Source organism: Melopsittacus undulatus, chromosome 1, assembly GCF_012275295.1.
Source record: "Melopsittacus undulatus isolate bMelUnd1 chromosome 1, bMelUnd1.mat.Z, whole genome shotgun sequence".
NCBI lineage: Eukaryota > Metazoa > Chordata > Aves > Psittaciformes > Psittaculidae > Melopsittacus > Melopsittacus undulatus.
Window position 1 is genome coordinate 137,824,081 of NC_047527.1, and position 18,517 is coordinate 137,842,597.

Genomic DNA, 18,517 nt, shown 5'->3' on the forward strand with positions numbered 1-18,517 from the left:
TATGACGTGCTATGGTATGGAATACCTCTTTGGCTAGCCTGGGCCAGGTGTCCTATCTCTGCTTCCTCCCGGCCTCCCCTCCTTCCCTGGCAGAGCATGATGCTCAGAAAGTCCTTGACAAACCAAACATTTGAGCAGTAACTCAAAACATATTTGCTATCAGCAGCCGTTCTCAGCCCGAAAGTCAAAACACAGCACTGCACCAGCTACCAAGAAGGAGAAAAAATGACTGCTAGTGCTGAGCCCAGGACAATGCCATATGTCAATACTGGTTGTTTATAGTCTCTGCCAAATAAGAGCATTGAGTGAGCCCTGGAGATTAGCAGTTCATTCAGTATTATTGCAAGAAATTCTTCTATCATCAGTATTATAATACATTGCTATTTTTCCAACAGAATGGCTGATTCCAGGAATAAAAAAATATAACTGTGCTTATTTTGTCATGACTTTAAAATGTAAGAAATTGCCTGACATTTCTTGCTTTAGTTATACACTGTTGTTCTTATGAATATTTGCAAACTTGCTATTACGTGTCTGTCTCTCGCAGGCAGTTACTGGGCACGAGGAGTGTGTGGAAGCATTGCTTCAACATGGTGCTAAGTCCTTATTGCGAGACTGTAGGGGACGAACTCCTATACATTTGTCAGCTGCATGTGGACATATAGGTGTTCTAGGAGCTCTCCTGCAGTCAGCTGCATCTGCCGATGCAGTACCTGCAATAGCAGACAATCACGGCTATACATCACTGCATTGGGCCTGCTATAATGGTAAGATGCATTCAAGTTCAAGTACAGGTCTAAATGTGTTCATTGATATTGAGATATAAATTATTACTACTTAAAAAAGCAACATATAAAATCATTCCTCTTTCAGTTTATATTAGTCAATGTGACAAGATGACAGACATGATATTTTGAGGGGGAATGAATTAACATCTAATCCATAATATGAAGTGTTTATTTTTATACTACATTTTTGTTATGAACTGCCTTTTTAGTTGTATGCCTCAAGGAGTCTTTCAAGAAACTCAGCATAGTACCTGTGAATAGAAGTGTCACACATCCCCCCAAAAAATTACCTTCACAGTCATGGAAGGAATGGTTTCAGATTAAATCTTTTTTTAAACTTGCTTCAAATCAATCTCGATAGGCACAAGAAGCCAAAGTAATGGAAGTGATTGAATAAAATTTATTTTTTTCTTCACTGGTCTTTTTTTGCACTGATACTTTTCATGAATATGGGGATGAGGCAGGCTTTAAAAGGTAGGAAATTTATTCAGCTCCTTTGCTTAAGATTTTGTTCTGTGTGTTCATTTCCAACATAATAGAGGTTCTCATTTATTTCACCCCTGAGTCACATGATAGATCAAGAAGTAATGATTTAGAGCTTCATTTTACCCATTTTTTTTAAGTTAATAACTAACTAAACTGTCTTCACAGCTGAAGCAATTGCATAATACAATGATAATTTGAAGTAGAATAACATCTCTTTGTTACATTCATTAAATTAAACTCTTGCAGCTTGGTCCATTTGAGTGAATACAATGTCTGAATAAAACAGAACTGAAATATGCTTGATCTGCGGAATGAAACTTTGACAGGACTTGTGAAAATGCAAATCTTCAGACATCAGTGAATGCTGAACTAAGATTCTCAGCATATATGCATCGAAGATTGAACAGTTACAATCATTAGTTACCTGTACAGGAGCAGGCTATAGAATTTTGCAAATAAAAGTATGATAGGTAGAATGTGTTCTTCTCAAGCTTTTGTCATGACTATTGACTTGGGTTTTCTTTGGGTTGAGCAAGACATTGTAACAAAATTAAACCTTGAATAGTGGAGAAGTTTTCTTGTAGTCTAAGTGATGAATGTACAGAAGAGTTGAAAATGTGGACATGTAAAGAACTAAATTTACTGTTCTGGATGTTCTTCAGACAGCATGACATCTCTACTGAATTTCACAAAGTTTACAGTGTTAAACATTAGTTTGATTTTCCAGATTCTAAAAATGTCTTCATTCCTACACATATTCCTATCAAATATAACAAGTGTGTCTTCAAAGCTTTCAAATAAAATACTGCTTAATCTGATTTAGATACATAATTTTTTTTGTAATCCATAAATAGACCTTTCCTTGTTTTTGATACCTAACTCTTCTCTTTGCTTTAGGTCATGACAGTTGCGTAGAACTCCTCCTGGAACAGGAAATTTTCCAGAAAATGGAAGGAAATTCTTTCAGTCCATTGCATTGTGCTGTGTAAGGAAGTACTAAATTATTCTTTATTGATAACATTGCTTTATTTAACAAAAGATTTATCATTCTGTAAATAACAGCCTGTTTAATTCATTGTAGGATAAATGACAATGAAGGTGCTGCAGAAATGTTAATTGATACACTAGGTGCTGGTATTGTAAATTCAACAGATTCAAAAGGAAGGTAAGAGTGTAAATGCACAGTGAAAGAATACTCTATAATAATTTGGGGGGGGTTATTTGTTACTTAGGTTAACTCTCTCTTACCCATTTTTATCCTTTGAAGATTTTATTTTTATTCTATGATAGAAATGAATTTTAGATTTTTAAAAATCCTGTTCTGATTCAATAAACTTGAATTGGCTTTTTATGACTATGCTGGTTTGGACTGGAATAGGCAAGGTTGAGCAGCATGTTGAATTGCATCACTTGGTAAGTAGTATCTTATGTATATTTTATTTTTCTGAATTAAATTGTACCTGTCTCTATGTTAAAAACTACATAGAAGAATTATTTGAAACTTGAAGATGACTTTCTGAAGGCAGCAGTCACAATTTAGGCAATACTGACTTCAAAGATCAGTGGGAGGGACTGCCCAGTCTTTTGTATCTGCAGGATGACAGTCAGGATACCACTTCAGATACAGTAGAAAACATGGCTGAACATGGCCGTATTGTCTTTTGATCTGTTGTAGAACTCCTCTTCATGCAGCAGCTTTTACAGATCATGTTGAGTGTCTACAGCTTCTGCTCAGCCACAATGCTCAAGTAAATGCTGTAGATTCTTCTGGGAAAACACCTTTAATGATGGCTGCAGAAAATGGACAGACGAATACAGTTGGTAAAGAGAAAGCTTTACATATTTCTGCTCTTATGTTTGTTAACCTTACTGTGGGTAAAACTGCCTTATAGTGTTCTTGTGGATGTATTTTGTCCAAATTATGTTTTCATTTTGAACAAACCTAAGACATTAAGGCAAATCTTTTATTTCCCCAGAGGTGCTGGTTAGCAGTGCTAAGGCTGATCTGACTTTGCAAGACAGTTCTAAGAACACAGCACTCCATTTGGCTTGCAGCAAGGTGAGTATGTAGTCTGACTTACCAGTGCTGAATGTTATTAATCACTATTTACAAATACCAACTTGTTAATGTTAAAAGGCATCCAAAGCAATTTTTGAAGAGTATTTGACATATGACAGATGTTTGTTCTGTATTAAGGGCCATGAAACTAGTGCCTTGTTAATACTGGAGAAGATTACGGATAGAAACCTCATCAATGCCACCAATGCAGCCTTGCAAACGTACGTATCAGCAGCGAGTGTGTTTTGTGGATGAGTTTTTGGTGTGTGTCTTGTTCATAGAGGAAGAAGATTTTTCAGATTTTTTTCCATATTGGTTGAATTGTAGTTGCTTAATAAGTACCAAGAGTTGAACCGACTTGAAGTAAAACAGTGCTTTGCTCATACTTAAAGTTCTAGTTTTAGCTGGATGAAAGGTAAGATGAATCTTACAGTATTGTGACTCAGGGAATCCTGTGTGGAATTAATGTGATCCACTGAGACCCCCTGTAAACCAGTATTTTCCTGGTTTATAAATTACTGCATTTTTTCAGTTAAAGCTCATTTCAGCTTGCAAGTTGTTCGAGGCAAACAAAGACTTGCTCTTCAAAGGTAGCTAATTAAAACAAAAAACCTAGATGAAGTATGCTTTTACTTTTTAGCATGCTTTCTGGTAGCAAAAGACACCTGTTCCTACTAGGATTAAAGACTATTTTCTGTTCAATATTATGGATAATACAGTATTCTTAACATTTCATGAAGATCTCTCAAGTAGAATTAAGCCTATTTTGTTAGCACAATCGTAAAGAAAGCCTAAAAACACAGTGGCATGTCATACTAAGGAATATATGTCAGGATGAGCTATTAAAATGACGGCATTTTTTTTCCTTTTAAAGAATCTGTTTGTGTTACAGGCAGTATTTGACACTTGGTATGTAGCTGAGTTATGTACATGAGTTGTTAGGCTGATATAATAACACTATCACAGACCATTTAGAAGTAAATAAAGAGTATTTTATTATTACTGGAACAAGTAAGCAACTCATGTATTTTTCTGGCCTTACACCACTTCTGGAATGTGTCTTGTTCAAACTCCCACAGTTCTTCCAACTATTCCCAGAAATCTGCTTGAACTAAGGAGTTAAAGACTTCTTCCTCTGCTCTTGCTGCTCCCCATAACATACCTCAAGCAGCATGAAATAACCAGAAAGCAGGAAAGGGACTGATTGCCTCATTTCTGGCTCTAAGTGAGATTCAGAAAAGAGAAAGCAATAATGAGATGGGAACAGAGGTGGGAAAGCATGCTACCACAGGCTCATGTAATTCCACCCACATGCCTTGGCTCATGTAGTCTGATCAAGGGATGTCATGGGGAAAAATAGGTACATATTCACACCTCCATGAAATGTTTATATAAATTGTAAGATTTTAACAGTTGTTTAAAATATTACTGGTTTAACAAATGTGTTTTAGTAACTAAACTTGACTTTCTAATCAGCTTAAACAATGTCCTTCTTTGTGGCAAGATACTGTTTGCCTCTATATTAAAATTATTTTATTACAGTACATTTTTCAGTATATCTTGTGTGCAGTGGTTCTTGAATTTTTATACTTTAATATAAGCACCATAGATACCACTGCTCCTGTTTGTGTCTTTTTGCATTTCTGGTCTAAGTGAGTCACTTGTTTCCAAATCAAAATATAGGTCACAGTTAGTTCAAGCAATTTTAAGAATCTCGAAATGAATGAAGAGCACTATAAAGCAGAAGGGAAGTAAGCTGATTATTCTGTTCCTGCTGACTGGTGGTAGGGCTTTAAATCAGTGGGAACCAATGCTGAAAAACTGTTGCATTTGGAAAAGATACAGTTAGAGTACTGGAGGTAAAGCTACACTTCCCTTGATGGATCAAGTCACTGTAAAATGGAGTTATGGTTAATAGCTTCAGGTTTCTAAAAGTAATCTGCTTTTCTTGCTTCTTGCATTATACTAAAAATATTTTTTTAATCTCAGTCACAATAGAATATAGTAGTTTCTAAAAGGAAGATTAAATACCTTTGCATTCTCTTAAAAGCATTTATGTGCAATAAAATACGACTACAGTTCTGCTGTTAGCATGCAAATGATTGCCAGTGATGCACAGTAACTCTCAGATGTGACAATATCTATTACAAGAGTTCAGCGAAGGATTTATCAACAGTAGGGTCTTAACACGATACATTTCACAAGCAGATGGGTCTTTTCTAGTAGCTACGTCCCCACTGTGTGGTGCCATAAAAAGAAGAAAGTGTGCAATTGTTATTGTAGAACTCCTTGGCAGTGAGAAGAGTTTTGCTGGTTTTCCTGTTTTAATTGTTATATCTATAATATTTATATAATGTGTAAATAAGATACAAATATAAATACTTTAATATTCTTTTAAGTAGATGCAAGCTACCTATCTTACTTAACACCTTGTTCTAAGGTTTATATAAGAGTTTGCTTGTCTTCACAGACCTCTGCATGTTGCTGCTCGGAATGGACTAACGGTTGTAGTTCAAGAGCTTTTAGGGAAGGGAGCAAGTGTACTTGCTGTAGATGAAAATGGTAAGAAAAACTTAACTTTATTTCCTCATAAGGAACAGTGATGTTAAACTCAGCTCACTGGAAAGCAATAACCTGTTGGAAATTTCACGAGAGCCTTGCAGTGCATTCACCCATAGGAAAGAAATGTGTTGGTGATGGGTCATTTTAGCAAAGTGTAAGGAGAGTGAAAACTTTCAGAACAATGCAGGTTACAGCACAGAAATATTAGGTTTGCATTTGTAGTTAATACGTATGCCCTATAAATACACTGGCGTTGCCATACTAAGAATGGTCAGAACCATTGAGTAATGTTTAAAGTAAAACATAACTTTCACCTATTAAGAATCTGGATTGAATTGCCATTCATTTTGTCACGGTAGGTATACTGGTGTTATCTTTTACAAGCAAGTACAAATAAATTGCAGAGCTCAGTTTACTGGTCTCAAGCTTCTGGCTCTTCAGTGTATTTTGGTACATAGAAGTAAGAAAAAGTAACTGCTTTCTCACAGAGTAAATCCTGCCCCTTATAAGAACAACAAGAAAATTAGATCTACCGACTTCTTATTTGCATATTTTCTTGTAAGACATCTGTGCTCCTCCAAAGCTATGCTTTTAAAAGTATTCAATAGCTCCTGCTCCTATGCCATACCCCAGTGGGTCCTAAATGAAAGCAGTAGCTGGAATTTGAGGGTGAAGAGGGAATGTTCTTGCTTGTTGGTTGGGGCGTTTTTTGTTTGGTTGGTTATTGGTTTGTTGGGATTGGGGATTGGTTTGGGGATTTTTTTTTTTTTGCTGATTTGCTATGGGATTTTTTGTTTGGTTTTTCTTTGTTGTTTTGTTCTTTATTGGGTTTTTTTGGATCAGGTTGGGATGTACCTAATTAATAGTTCTAATTGTATTTCCGGTTTGGAAAATGTTTGCTTTCTTTATGTTTACTGTGACTTTGTTTCTCGGATTACACTGCTTAAAGTGATATGGGTGATATAAAGATCATTCCTTGCCTAAAACAGTGGCCAGGGGTAACTGCTAAGTGAAACTCCCTAAAATGAAAAGATTGGGAAACCTATCTTTTGATTCTGTTTCTCATCACAAGTGTGCTGACTGAAGGTGTTCATATTTTTATGTGGGCTTTTATTGTGCAGCTGGACAGACTGTTGTTAGGGTGGATCTTTGACCTAGCAGAAAAAATTTGCTTGTATAAAAGTCACGGTTCTCTGGCAGGCTGGGAGTGTATCTGCAGCATGTTAAGGCTTCTGAATCCTGCTCATATTTTAAAGTACCTGAGTGCTGCCTGATCTTGTTCCTCGCCATGGTTTTCTTTCTAATAGCAATTGCTTTGTTTATAAAATTTTAAGTTTCCTTGAGAATATTCATAATGAATTCTTTTTCTGCTGTATGAATGTGCCAGCTTGAAGTACAGTACGTGCAAAGTGATGGATACTTTAAGTTGTGAGAGAGCAAGGGAAATGTTCATCTGTCACTAATTTTATTTCCTAATTCTTGTAAGTATTAGTAAGCCAGCGGGCTTGCAAAAAACCCCTTGCAAAAGTCTTCTTGATTTTTCCATAGTTGTACCTTTTACATTAGATGGAAAAACTGGCAGTAGTGATAGGCAGGTTCTGCTTTAGGTCTGCCGATCTTGAGTTTTACCATCTGGTGCTGGAGTGTGTTTCTAGAAACAAAACAAAAACAAAGAACAAAACAAAACCCATTCATTTACTCAATTCTCATAAAGTAAAAATATTGGATAAACTTCTATTTTAGTGGAAAGGAAATATGATTAGTGGTGAAAGCTTTGTGCTTAGCAAAGCAGACTGAAGAAGTAAACACTTTTGAATATTTAGCTGTTCTTGAGAGGATATAGAGACTTTCTTAAGAGGATATAGAAGGTACAGACCATGGGGTACCCTGTGATTTTACCTGCATGAGCACAGAGCAGATATGAGGAAGTGGGATGGAAAATCTGCCTTAGCTCTAGAGACATAGGTCTGTGAGTTGCAAGGAAACTCAATTACAAAAGGGGGTTCTTCCAAGAGAATTGCTGCTCCAGTGGGCAGTTCCCCAGAGGGAGCAGAAGGGCTCATCCTATGGAAAGAAGTATGGAGAAGCAAATGGAAAATGGTATGCCCAGGACTAGAGGGCCCCTGCCTCCAGGCAGGTGGAGGAGAGGGACAACTGGATTTACTGGACTGTGTGGATCCAATGGCCTGACACAGGAGTATAAGGCAGTCCCACAGGAGTATAAGGCTCTAGTAGATACTGGTGCATAATGCACCCTGATGCCATCAAGCTGTCAAGGGGCGAAACCTCTTGTATTTCTGGAGTGACAAGAGGATCCCAAGAGTTGACTGTATGGTAGGCTGAAATCAGCCTAACTGGGAAGGAGTGGCAAAAGCACCCTGTTGTGACTGGTCCAGAGGCTCCATGCAGCCTTGCCATGGACTGTCACAGGAGAGGGCATTTCAAGGACCTGAAAGAGGATGGGCTATTGTTATACCTGCCTTGGAGAAACTGTGATATTAAAATAATTAATAATAATTATTTTATTAAGGCTTAAGAGTATGATTCATGCACTTTGGGGGGAGCAACATTAATAGCAGTTCTCACTCAGATCTTTCAGTTCTTTTCCCATGTTTCCAAACCTATCATGATGGAATTTCGCCATCACCCACATCTGAAAAAATTGCATTGAGTTTGAATTTGAGTTTACTTGTCTTAAAAGAGATTACTAACTTCTAGTTTCGTTTGACACCACCTGAAGGGTTGGTTTGGGTTTTTTTGTCACTTATCCAACTTTCCCATTTTTTGTTTGTTTTGGATTTTTCCTTTGCTATTTAACTTACTAGGCCAGCTGCATTTCCTGCTACAATCTTTTAGTTGTCATATTAACGTGCACTACAGCAGTGAGAAGGTGACATTCTCTACAACTCCAGAGAATGACATAACATGGAAGTTTCTCTTATTTTCTAGATTCATCATTACAGTGAAAAGCCTTTCAAGCTTTTTTAAGAAAAAAGGGAGGGACATTGTTACTATTTTTCCCCCTGAAAAAGAATCCAGTCCTTCCTTTACTCATATTCTGGTTTATGCTGGGGATCTCCAGATTTCTGGAAGGAATTTTTCTTGTAAATGCTTATGAGATGACTCATGCCTCAAATGACTTTCTGCTCATTCCCAAGTGCGAGACTTCATTCCATTCATCTTGAGAGCTGTCTTTGTACTGACCAAATTAATAACCTTCTGATTTTCCTGTAAGCGCCTTCATGGAACCTTTCAGGCCCCCAGGGAGGGAGCAGCTCTGCATCTGGGTCGGGAGAGCCCTGCTCTTAAGGCAGTGTCCATCACACAGGCTCTGTTTTCTATTGTGCGAGGTAGCTGCTTCACCTTACTCTGCTTCTATCGCCCCATCTACAAGTACAGATTGTGGGGAACTTGTGTGAGAACTAAGTAAGAGTACTTAAGTGGCATTGGTACCTTTATCAACATCCTAGGTATTTATACGTGTTGTTGTCCTGATGTATAAATGATCGCTTTGCAGTTAAGAGACATAAAAATATAATTTGTTCTTATGATTTTAAAATAACATAGACAAAAATAAAGTGGTGGAGGATGCAGATGTCAGTCTTTCATCGTGCAAGCAGTTACTTAAGGAAAGAATAAAACTGTGATATTTCATTCCTACTTATGAAAGCCAGGAGCTTAAGACCTACCATCAGATATTAGTATGAACATTGGTTTTGGAGAGCTTTTAACAGAAACAAGTAATCTGTTTAGTCTTTATGTTGGCCTTTAATGTTTTTTATGATGAACTGGGATGCTCTGTTCCAGAATGAGCATAACTGTGAGTATTCAAGATCTTAGCAAGAAGCAGTCTTTTAAAAAAAGGGGAGGGGAATGACATGACCGAGACTGGAGTGGAACCAAACCAAAATACCCAAAAAGGTAGCAGATAACTGCTCGTTTTTCTTCTTTGAACTTTTATCAAGTCACATCAGTAAAAGAAATGGTGTTGAATATGGCCAGCTTGAATAAAGTTTGTGTGTCATCTTACCTTCGTACAAGATCCAGCAACTGTAGATATTGTATGCGTATGAATATCAATTCTGAGCCTTCTGTTGTGCCTTACGTGCCTGAAATGCAGTTTTCACCCACATATAGTGAGCACTGGCCCTTGCGTCTGAATCCTCTCAAAATGTGTCTCTTCTGCAGACTGTTAACTGAGCTGTTTAAGTGCTGTGATACCTTACTAACAATGAAAACATCTGCTGCGCTGCACTTCTGTACGGCCCTATCGCATGGTCAGCTGGTGCGTTTTGTGCTTGACATACCCGTGTGTTTCCTTGGACTGTATGCTCCTGTGGGCAGGGACTGTTTCTTACTCTGTTCCGAGCATCAAGCACAAGGTCTGTCCTGAGCAAATAATCAACTGCAAGATTGTCCTTGCTTGCCATTTCTCAATTTGCATCTACAGTTATTTCCCATAATGTGCCTACTGGTTTAAAACTTCTGTGCAGTTGTACGACACAGTAACTACTTGTGGGCTCTATCCTAAAACTTGGCCTGGATTTACTTCCTCAATAAAGATGATTCCTTAGTAGTTGAAATGCTTGTGGTGGAATGGGCACTGCCTCATTTTCCATGCCTTCCTAAGATCTGGATAGAGATCCATCCTGCGGTTTGCTTTAAAGTCATGTATTATTTTAAATTACTTCTGTGCCTTTTACCTGGATGTTTAACCACCTCTAAGTTGTGGACTGAGGGTGGTGCAGGAGTTTACACCCAAATGTACCCAAATGTGAGTCTTCCTGTTCAGCTCCATGGGGGCGTATCTATCACATGAAGTGAGAGGTACAGCAACGGTGCTACGTGATGATCTGGCCACCCGCTTCTGTGTGGGTCTGGGCAGCAGAATCAGCTGTTACGTATGGTTGTACTTTACATGATTGCCCTGCTTCTAGAGCTGCTGTTGTCACTACCAGTTGCAGTGCATCAGTGTTGTAGATAAACCCTAAGACATGTGCCAAAACTAATCCTCAGGTGCCTTGCTGAATGGTAAGCCATAAAGCCAGAGACAGGAGCAATGCAAGGATCTCCACTGAGGAGAATTGGAAGCATTTTTCCTGACATTTAATAGTAGAAGCGAGTATGTAGTGAAGGGGGAAGCTGCAAAAGGAGAAATGGTGGAGGACTGTTAGAGCCACAGTTACCCAGAAGAGACTTCACAGTTGCATAACCTGACTGCAAATCATTCTACAGCTGGAGCCCCCCTGCATATGGGGCTTGTCACAGTAGCATTGCCTGGCAGGAATTTGGCCACACCAGCTGGACCATCAAATTGTAGCCTGCTGCTGCTAGTCCAGCTGACATTTCCTTAGACTTCTGTGGATTTCATAATTGATATCCCTCAAATAGACATTAGACACTGGATTTATAATATATTTTGCAATAAAGTAGAGGTTGACTGAAACAGGGCACTTTGCCTTTTCATTTAGCTGGCCTGATGCTTTAACCAGCTTGTTACTGAGATAGGCCAGTCTTATAACTGTTAGTGCTGAATGTGAAAGCTGGATGAAGAAATTGCTGACATGTTGAGCTGCAGTTTCTGCAGTGGCTCTCTAGTGAATGCCTTCACCCATCACTCCTGGTTGCCTTTAGCTGCCTCTCCCCAGCCAGGTGACTGCCTCACCATTTTCATAGCCAGGCTTTTCCTGATGGCCTGGAGTGTCTGACTGCACTTAACAGAATATCTGTATTGCAGAGCCCACTAACTCCTGTGTTGGTTTTGTAACTGAAAGTTTAAAAACTATAATTGATAATATATTTAATTTTATGGTGGTTGTGTTTTATTTTTTTAAAAAGCAGTGCAGAGCTAAGCGATATAAAACACTTTTGCAGCTGAAAGATGACATGATCTTGGGGAAACTTTTACATTGTCCTCATTTTAAATGAAGGTTTTGTTTTCTCTTGACTTCCTAGGTTACACACCAGCTTTGGCCTGTGCACCCAATAAGGATGTGGCTGACTGCCTTGCACTCATTCTGGCCACGATGATGCCTGTTTCATCGAGCAGCACATTACCTTCCCTTACGTTCAATGCCATTAATCATTACACCAACGCCTCAAAAACTGTCACCTTCGATTCCTTGCCCATCATGAGGAGTGACCATAGCTCGTACTGTACTTTCAACAACATTGGCAGGGAAGGTGGCTATCCATACACGGAAGAAGACGAACTCAATGACTCAGATTCTGAGACCTATTAGAAGCTGTGTTTCATAGGTCTGAAGAGTTCACTGTCACGCTGGAAGGTCAGACTTGTGCTGTCATAAAGCTGTCAGTGTCTGAATACAAAAAAGAGGACAGACCTTTGAGAAGATGTTTTTTATGTGGTTGCATATTAAAAAGATTAAAATCTGTGAGACTCTAGGAGGATTTTTAAGAGCTTATTTTGCAGAAGAAGCAGAAATTCTTGAATAAGTACTTGGAATCCATGGCAAAAAAAAAAAAAGGAATGTCAAAACTGTTTTATTTAACTGTATTCTACCATTCTGTTTCTGGTGCCGGGAGTAATTTCTGCAGACTGGGCACCCTACTTGATGTAAATGAACGACACTGTTGTGCAACGCAAAGGATGCTAGATTGAAATATTATCAATGAAACTCAAACCATTTTGAAGGCAATAAATGAGTTTGGTACAGGAGGCATTGTTTGTGCTGCAAATTGCCAAAGGACCAAATAACTTAAAAGATTTTTTTGTTTTTAATTAAGTTTTTGTGAAAACTGGAATAGGTTATTTGAGAAGTTGTTTCAACCAAACCTTAATTACTTCTGGAAAAGAAGCTTAGATTTGGTTTTAAATGTTGATTTATTTTTTTTTAATCATCTGAAAGCCTTCCGACACTATTAAATGTACCATGAAAGAAAGCAGATGTGCTTTTAAGTTTTATTTTCTTTTTCTTTTAGGTGAAATGAAAACAAACTTGTCATACGTTTATAATACTAAATCTAAACCAGCTAACAAGGTGAAGTCAGGGTGAACCGTGTACAGTGTAATAAGCAAGGGGGGAGGGGTGGGAGCGGTGGGAGGGGAGCGGTAATTGTTGCACAGTTTTAGACTTCTTTTTGGTTTTTAATTTCTGGGGTTTGGATTGAGATTTCTCTTTTTTAATTTAAAACTACACAAGTAACCTGGAAATTCTGAACCTACATAAAAATCGCAACGCCTCAATAACCCTGCTGCGGCTGAGAGTGCTTGTCAATAATTAGTCCAATCCTCACATCATAAAGTCATGTCTAAGGTTAAAATTTTATATCCCTATCACCATTTTTCTTTTCTTATCCTGGAGTTACAGGGGTGGGGGAGGTGAGTTTTCAAGTATATTTCCCTATTAGAGAATAAAGTACCGTGTCTGGTCTGTGGGAAGAGCTGTGTATCTTTGTTGTGCTCCCTTTAGAAAGCAAACAGCAGAAACAGGTCCCTGTAAGGTAGTTCAGATGTGCCCGGAGATTTTTATTTTTCTTATTTATAACAGACTACTGTGGGGTTTTTAATTGCCTGAGGAATGAAAAAACTGACATGAGTAAGCTCAAGATTTGTCTGTTAAATATGAATATTTACTTTATTTGGCTCTGCTTTAACTATATCTGTTACTTTTCAAGTGACTTTGTCTATGTACATGCAAGGAATCCTTGCATGTCCTGGTAAAGTACAAATAAATTACTACAAACTGATTCCAATTTCCTTTTTATCCTTTTTGTATTGTGAAACTGGAAATCTTCATGATACTGTAAATTATCAGCTGGTTTTCTGAACATAGTGCGGAAACACGGGACAATATTTTGATCTATTTGATAATTTTGAGGGGTTTTTGAAGAATTAATGAGCATGTACATAGAAATAGTGACTGCTTGAATACTGTATTTACCTGCACTCTTTCAGTACTTCAAGATTCCTGTATATTTTATGGTGTATAATAAAACCCAAATGTGAGTTCTGCTAATGAATAATTTATTTGTATCTACAGAGCTTTAATGACAAAGTCTCTTTTGTTGAATTGTTACAATTTATAAATCTACTTCACAAAGGCTTTGCCAGCGTTTTCATTCTAAAGTGAAGCTGAGCTATTTACATTTAAAGCATTTTAAATGTCAGTTACGTCATTATTCCTTTAGGCTTCCTTTTAAGTACCACTTTCTTTGCTGTTTGTGCCTGTGTTCACTGTTCTGCTGCAGTGTTTGTCTGTGAGCAGAATTAGATGACCTGGGGGAGATGGTGATTGCTGTACTTTGTTCCCTCTGAATCTTTCAAGTATGGGGCAGTGTGGGAGCAACATACGTGCCTCAGCTGAGCATACAGGCAGCGCTCAAACTCCATACTGGTCTGTCCTGAGATTCACAGCATCTGTTTAAATACAAAGGCTAAACAGACCCATTTTCCTCATATGCTTATGGAAAAGCTGCTTCAAGATGCCAGGTAGCATGCCTGTAATTTAAAAAGGTAGCAACTGGTTGTTTCTGTTAATGAAACTGTCCAGGTTTTGTTGATCCAAAGAAACTGAGAAAATGGGATATTAATATAACTTTATTATCTGCACGAATTTCTGTTTGACTTCAAGATAACATTTCCTCAGTGTGTGGCGCTTGTAACCATTAGTTTATAGCAGGGGACTCTCCTTGAAACATTATCAGGGGACCAGAGACTGAGCTACATACATCCACTGTGTGCCTGGATGATGGAGGAGTAAAAGTTAGAGATTTGCATATGGAATACAGGCAAATACAGGAAACAGGGCTGCCGAACACCTTTGTTATGTCAGTAGGAATTGTGCCTCTTTTCCATTTCATTGCTACTCACCTTTTGAGGAAGAAAACTTTTTCACTGCATTAAATTGCATTGTTTTTAAGTTTTGTGAAATTCTAAAGAGCTAAAGATCTGTCCTACTACAAACTGTTGATGTTCCATCTAGGAATTCAGAGTCCTGTGATTCATGTCTCATCTATCTCATCAGAAGAATTTACATAGGCTGTAGATTGCAATTTGCAGGTATTTGGTTGTTCCTATTTAAAATTAAGAGTACAAAGAAAATCCTTCCATTGCTACCTGGCAGCACGGGTAGGACAGTAATTGTGCCTTGTTAAGTGATCACTGGGACTTACTAGAATGTGCTCTTACTCTGAAACTGGAATGTTACTTGTTTAAAGATCATGCTACTGTGGTCGCAGACAGCTTTCTTAAAGAGAGGTCAAGGAACAGAAGGTTCCTTGTTTCTGTGGAACAAGAACACTACTGTCTGTGGCTGGCCAGGGGTTTGTATTTAGAAAGAAGGTGTTCATGCCTCAGTGGAGGGCTGATCATTTCTGGACAGTGATCCTGGGACCTCAGTCTTTCCAAAAGAAATCCTCTTTTTGTACCACTGAATAGGCACCATGATTGTCACAACCTTCATGCAGGCAGTCTCTTGGATTTTCATTGAAAGAGATCAGTGAGCCTTGGCTGGACCACTGGAACAGTACGTTGGAATAAAAGAAACTATTTTTATCCTGAAAACACAAAGTCAAATGGACTTCAGGAATGAGGACAACCAGCTCTGCTCAGCTTTCTGTGTACTTGTGGGATGTTTTATGTGGTTTTAAGTTCTCAAGATAAGTGTTCTGCAAGAGAAAATGCCAAATTAGTATTTCATTTCCTAGGCTGGGCTGTCACTATCTGGTAGCATAAATATGGGATACTGTTAAAATCACAGAATGATCTGGGCTGGAAGGATCTTAAACATCATCCACTTCTAACCCCCTGCCATGAACAGGGACACCTTCCAGTAGACCAGGTTGCTCCAGGCCCCGTCCAGCCTGGCTTTCAAAACTAACAAAGAATCAGTCTGCCTCTCCCCCCTGCCAAGAGTGTAATCGAAAAGGTTTTCCTTGTAATCTCTTAAAACCTTGATCTTTCTGTGGCTCTTGCTTTGTGTTTCCTTCTATTAGTCTTTATTGCTTTGCCACACAGATATCTCAAAAATAATTATGTATTTGGAACAATCAGAGCTAGAAATACACACTTGTTAGCTTGGATCTTGGTTGTGATTGGTTGGTTTGGGTTTTTTTCCTGGTTGTGTATTTTCTTGTTTAAAATTCTGACTTGTCTACCAGGCTAAAGAAGTAATAATTGTTTGGTTAAAAAAAGTATTTAAAATAATTTAAAATAAATTACTTTAAAACTTTGCTCCTTTTAACATCTACCCAAAGGGCACTAAGGATGCCAAAGCTGTTACTGAATCTATAAGGAAGATGACTAAAAAGGAGCATGAGGTTATGCTTACAGATTCTTCAACCTAATGATTCTGGTTTTGAGAGGGACTGGCCTTCCTGCCTTACCTAAAGATTATGTCCATTTAAAGGTAACAACTACTCCAGTAATGCAGAATAACATACTCTGTTCATGTTCTAGTTTACGCTAAATCTAGTGGTTGGAGATGTACACAGGTGTTGTTCTGATGGCTCAGCTTCTTTAGTGTATGTTTGTGGTGAACTTTGTTAATCATGTGGTAACTGGGTGAGAGGATAAGCCTGTAGAAAGATCGTAAGCGACAGTCAACACTACAGAGGACTGCTGTCTGGCATATATTGTGTGAAGTTGTTTCATGTGTGTCATCCTGGGACACTTCTAACAAGACTGGATGTGTTGAGGGATCCCATACTACTGAATTCCATGCTTGGATCAGTGAGGTTCCCATCTTCAAGACTGAGACCTGAATAAAAAGAGTGAATGTTGATGGAAACAGCAGCTCTGGAGGATGTGCTCTCTGGCTTGATGTACCACAAGATGGGCAAGGGAGCTCCGTGAGCTTCCCTGGCTGCAGCTGGAGGAGGAGCCAGCAGGAGAACCACCAGTCTCCCCATCTCCTACCACTTTGCTCTGTGGCTCTGCCAATGGTATGTATCCACTTCACCAAAAAATGGCATCATACTTTTGGTTAAAAAGCATGGATTCCTGGTAACAGTAATTCCTGGTAATCCAGTCCAGGATGGAATCAGACTAATAGCCTTGGAGAGAAATGCCTTCCTAATCCCTACGTAAGCAGTTAAAACTTTTACCACCACTGCCAAAGTCTGGACTTGAACTCAACAAAATCCATTCTAATATCAAGAAAAAGTAAGTACTTAAATGCTTGAAGGTGGTCCAGCAAATTCATACAAATCCTTAAATCTAAGACTGGTAATTATTGCCTCTTTTAGTAATCTCTCAGTGATCTGTGATAACTTCCCCATAATCCTTTGATTTGCTGCAGAAGCTAATGGGATGGTTGGAGAAGAATTCTTTCAGATTAGGATTAAAAAACTCCTTATAAATCTGAAGCTGTAAAAAATAATAAGTAAAACATTATTGGTAAGAATTTATAAATCCTGGGTCTCCTTTACAGACTGAAACCTGAGACCTAAAACGTGAAGAGATGCAATACAAGCCTCTGAGTTGTTAGCTGGTAGCACTGGCCTTTTTCTGGAGTCCTTTTCTCACTCCAGTTTTCTCATATCCATATGTTTTGAATCATGTTAAGTGAATCACTGTGCAGTAATTTGAAATGGCAAACAAACTGATTCTTAAAATATTTATAGTGATCTATAAACCTTATCACAAAATCCCTCTGGTTTACTATTGAACAGGAGAAGCAAACGCCTAGCTGGACGTTGTAAATGCCACCCAGGCCACTTGTTTGATCCATGTATTGTGTCTACTGAGAGAAAGACCGAACTGGCAGCCTCAGAAAAGAGTGTTTCTTTCAGTTGTTCAGTTACCCAGAGCCCAGGAAAACTGCAAGTGTTCTTGTTTCCTTGCCCTGGGCGAAAACCGGTTACAGATGTGACTACAGCTTCCAAGCTGTGGGCTTCTTCCTGTCTCTACAACTCATGTTGCAACAAACACTCCTGACAGGGAAAGAAGATGAGTATCCCTACTTGCAGGACTTGAGGATTTCTTTCAACTCTTCCCAGCCTGGTATACGTCTCTAATATCCTAGTCTTCCGCTATCATAGTCTATTTGTCTTCAAATAAAGCAGTATCTGACTTACCTGTGTTTTTCTAATGCTGTGTGCTAATTTACATGAGAATAAACCGAACACGGAATGGAGGGAGCTATGTTTTAACAGTATTCAGGGTTGGGAAAGGAACCTTGCAGTTATTTCACCATGTAACTGTAAACACAGTTGAGTAATATGGAACCTAAAGAGCCTTTCAAGCTGTCTTAATATTGTTAACGCTAGTCAATATTTAAAGGGGAGAAACACCCTAAATTCTTTTTGTCATTAAAACTGAAGTGAAGGCAACTGGAAATTCTGCTATTCAGACTCACAACAGGACAAAAACCAAACCCCAGCTTCCAAGCCTTGTCAGATGACAGACGTGCAGGCTTTCTTCTCACTGTACCTGGGAGTTGACTTGGTTCAGAAAGCTCAAGACACCAAGGTCTCATATGCTGTTTTTGAAACAATAGATATCTGAAGCAGTTTTAAAGCAAAGTCCAAGGATTCGCATCCCATCCTGGCAGGTATTTCCCATCCCTTGCCAAACTTTATTATTCAAGCTGTCTGCATGTTTTTCCTGAAATCTTAAAAATCTTTCTAAGAATCTGTTAATTTCCTGAATTCACCAACC

General features: G+C 38.5%; 1 protein-coding gene across 2 annotated transcripts in view; it reads left to right on the top strand.

The window, feature by feature from the left end:
• The window catches only part of ANKRD28 (ankyrin repeat domain 28), a 122,438-nt gene extending 110,052 nt beyond the window's left edge, over positions 1 to 12,386 (top strand). Inside the window, exons 21-28 of one of the 2 annotated variants that reach the window (XM_031045004.2) lie at positions 548 to 767; positions 2,172 to 2,259; positions 2,356 to 2,439; positions 2,950 to 3,095; positions 3,251 to 3,333; positions 3,472 to 3,554; positions 5,804 to 5,895; positions 11,851 to 12,367. In XM_031045004.2, the coding sequence (XP_030900864.2) occupies positions 548 to 767; positions 2,172 to 2,259; positions 2,356 to 2,439; positions 2,950 to 3,095; positions 3,251 to 3,333; positions 3,472 to 3,554; positions 5,804 to 5,895; positions 11,851 to 12,137 (1,083 nt within the window). In that variant the 3' untranslated portion in view covers positions 12,138 to 12,367. Of the gene's footprint in view, positions 1 to 547; positions 768 to 2,171; positions 2,260 to 2,355; positions 2,440 to 2,949; positions 3,096 to 3,250; positions 3,334 to 3,471; positions 3,555 to 5,803; positions 5,896 to 11,850 lie in introns of both variants that reach the window. The other variant, XM_005144443.3, reaches the window with a different exon arrangement.
• The last annotated feature ends 6,131 nt before the right edge of the window (positions 12,387 to 18,517 follow it).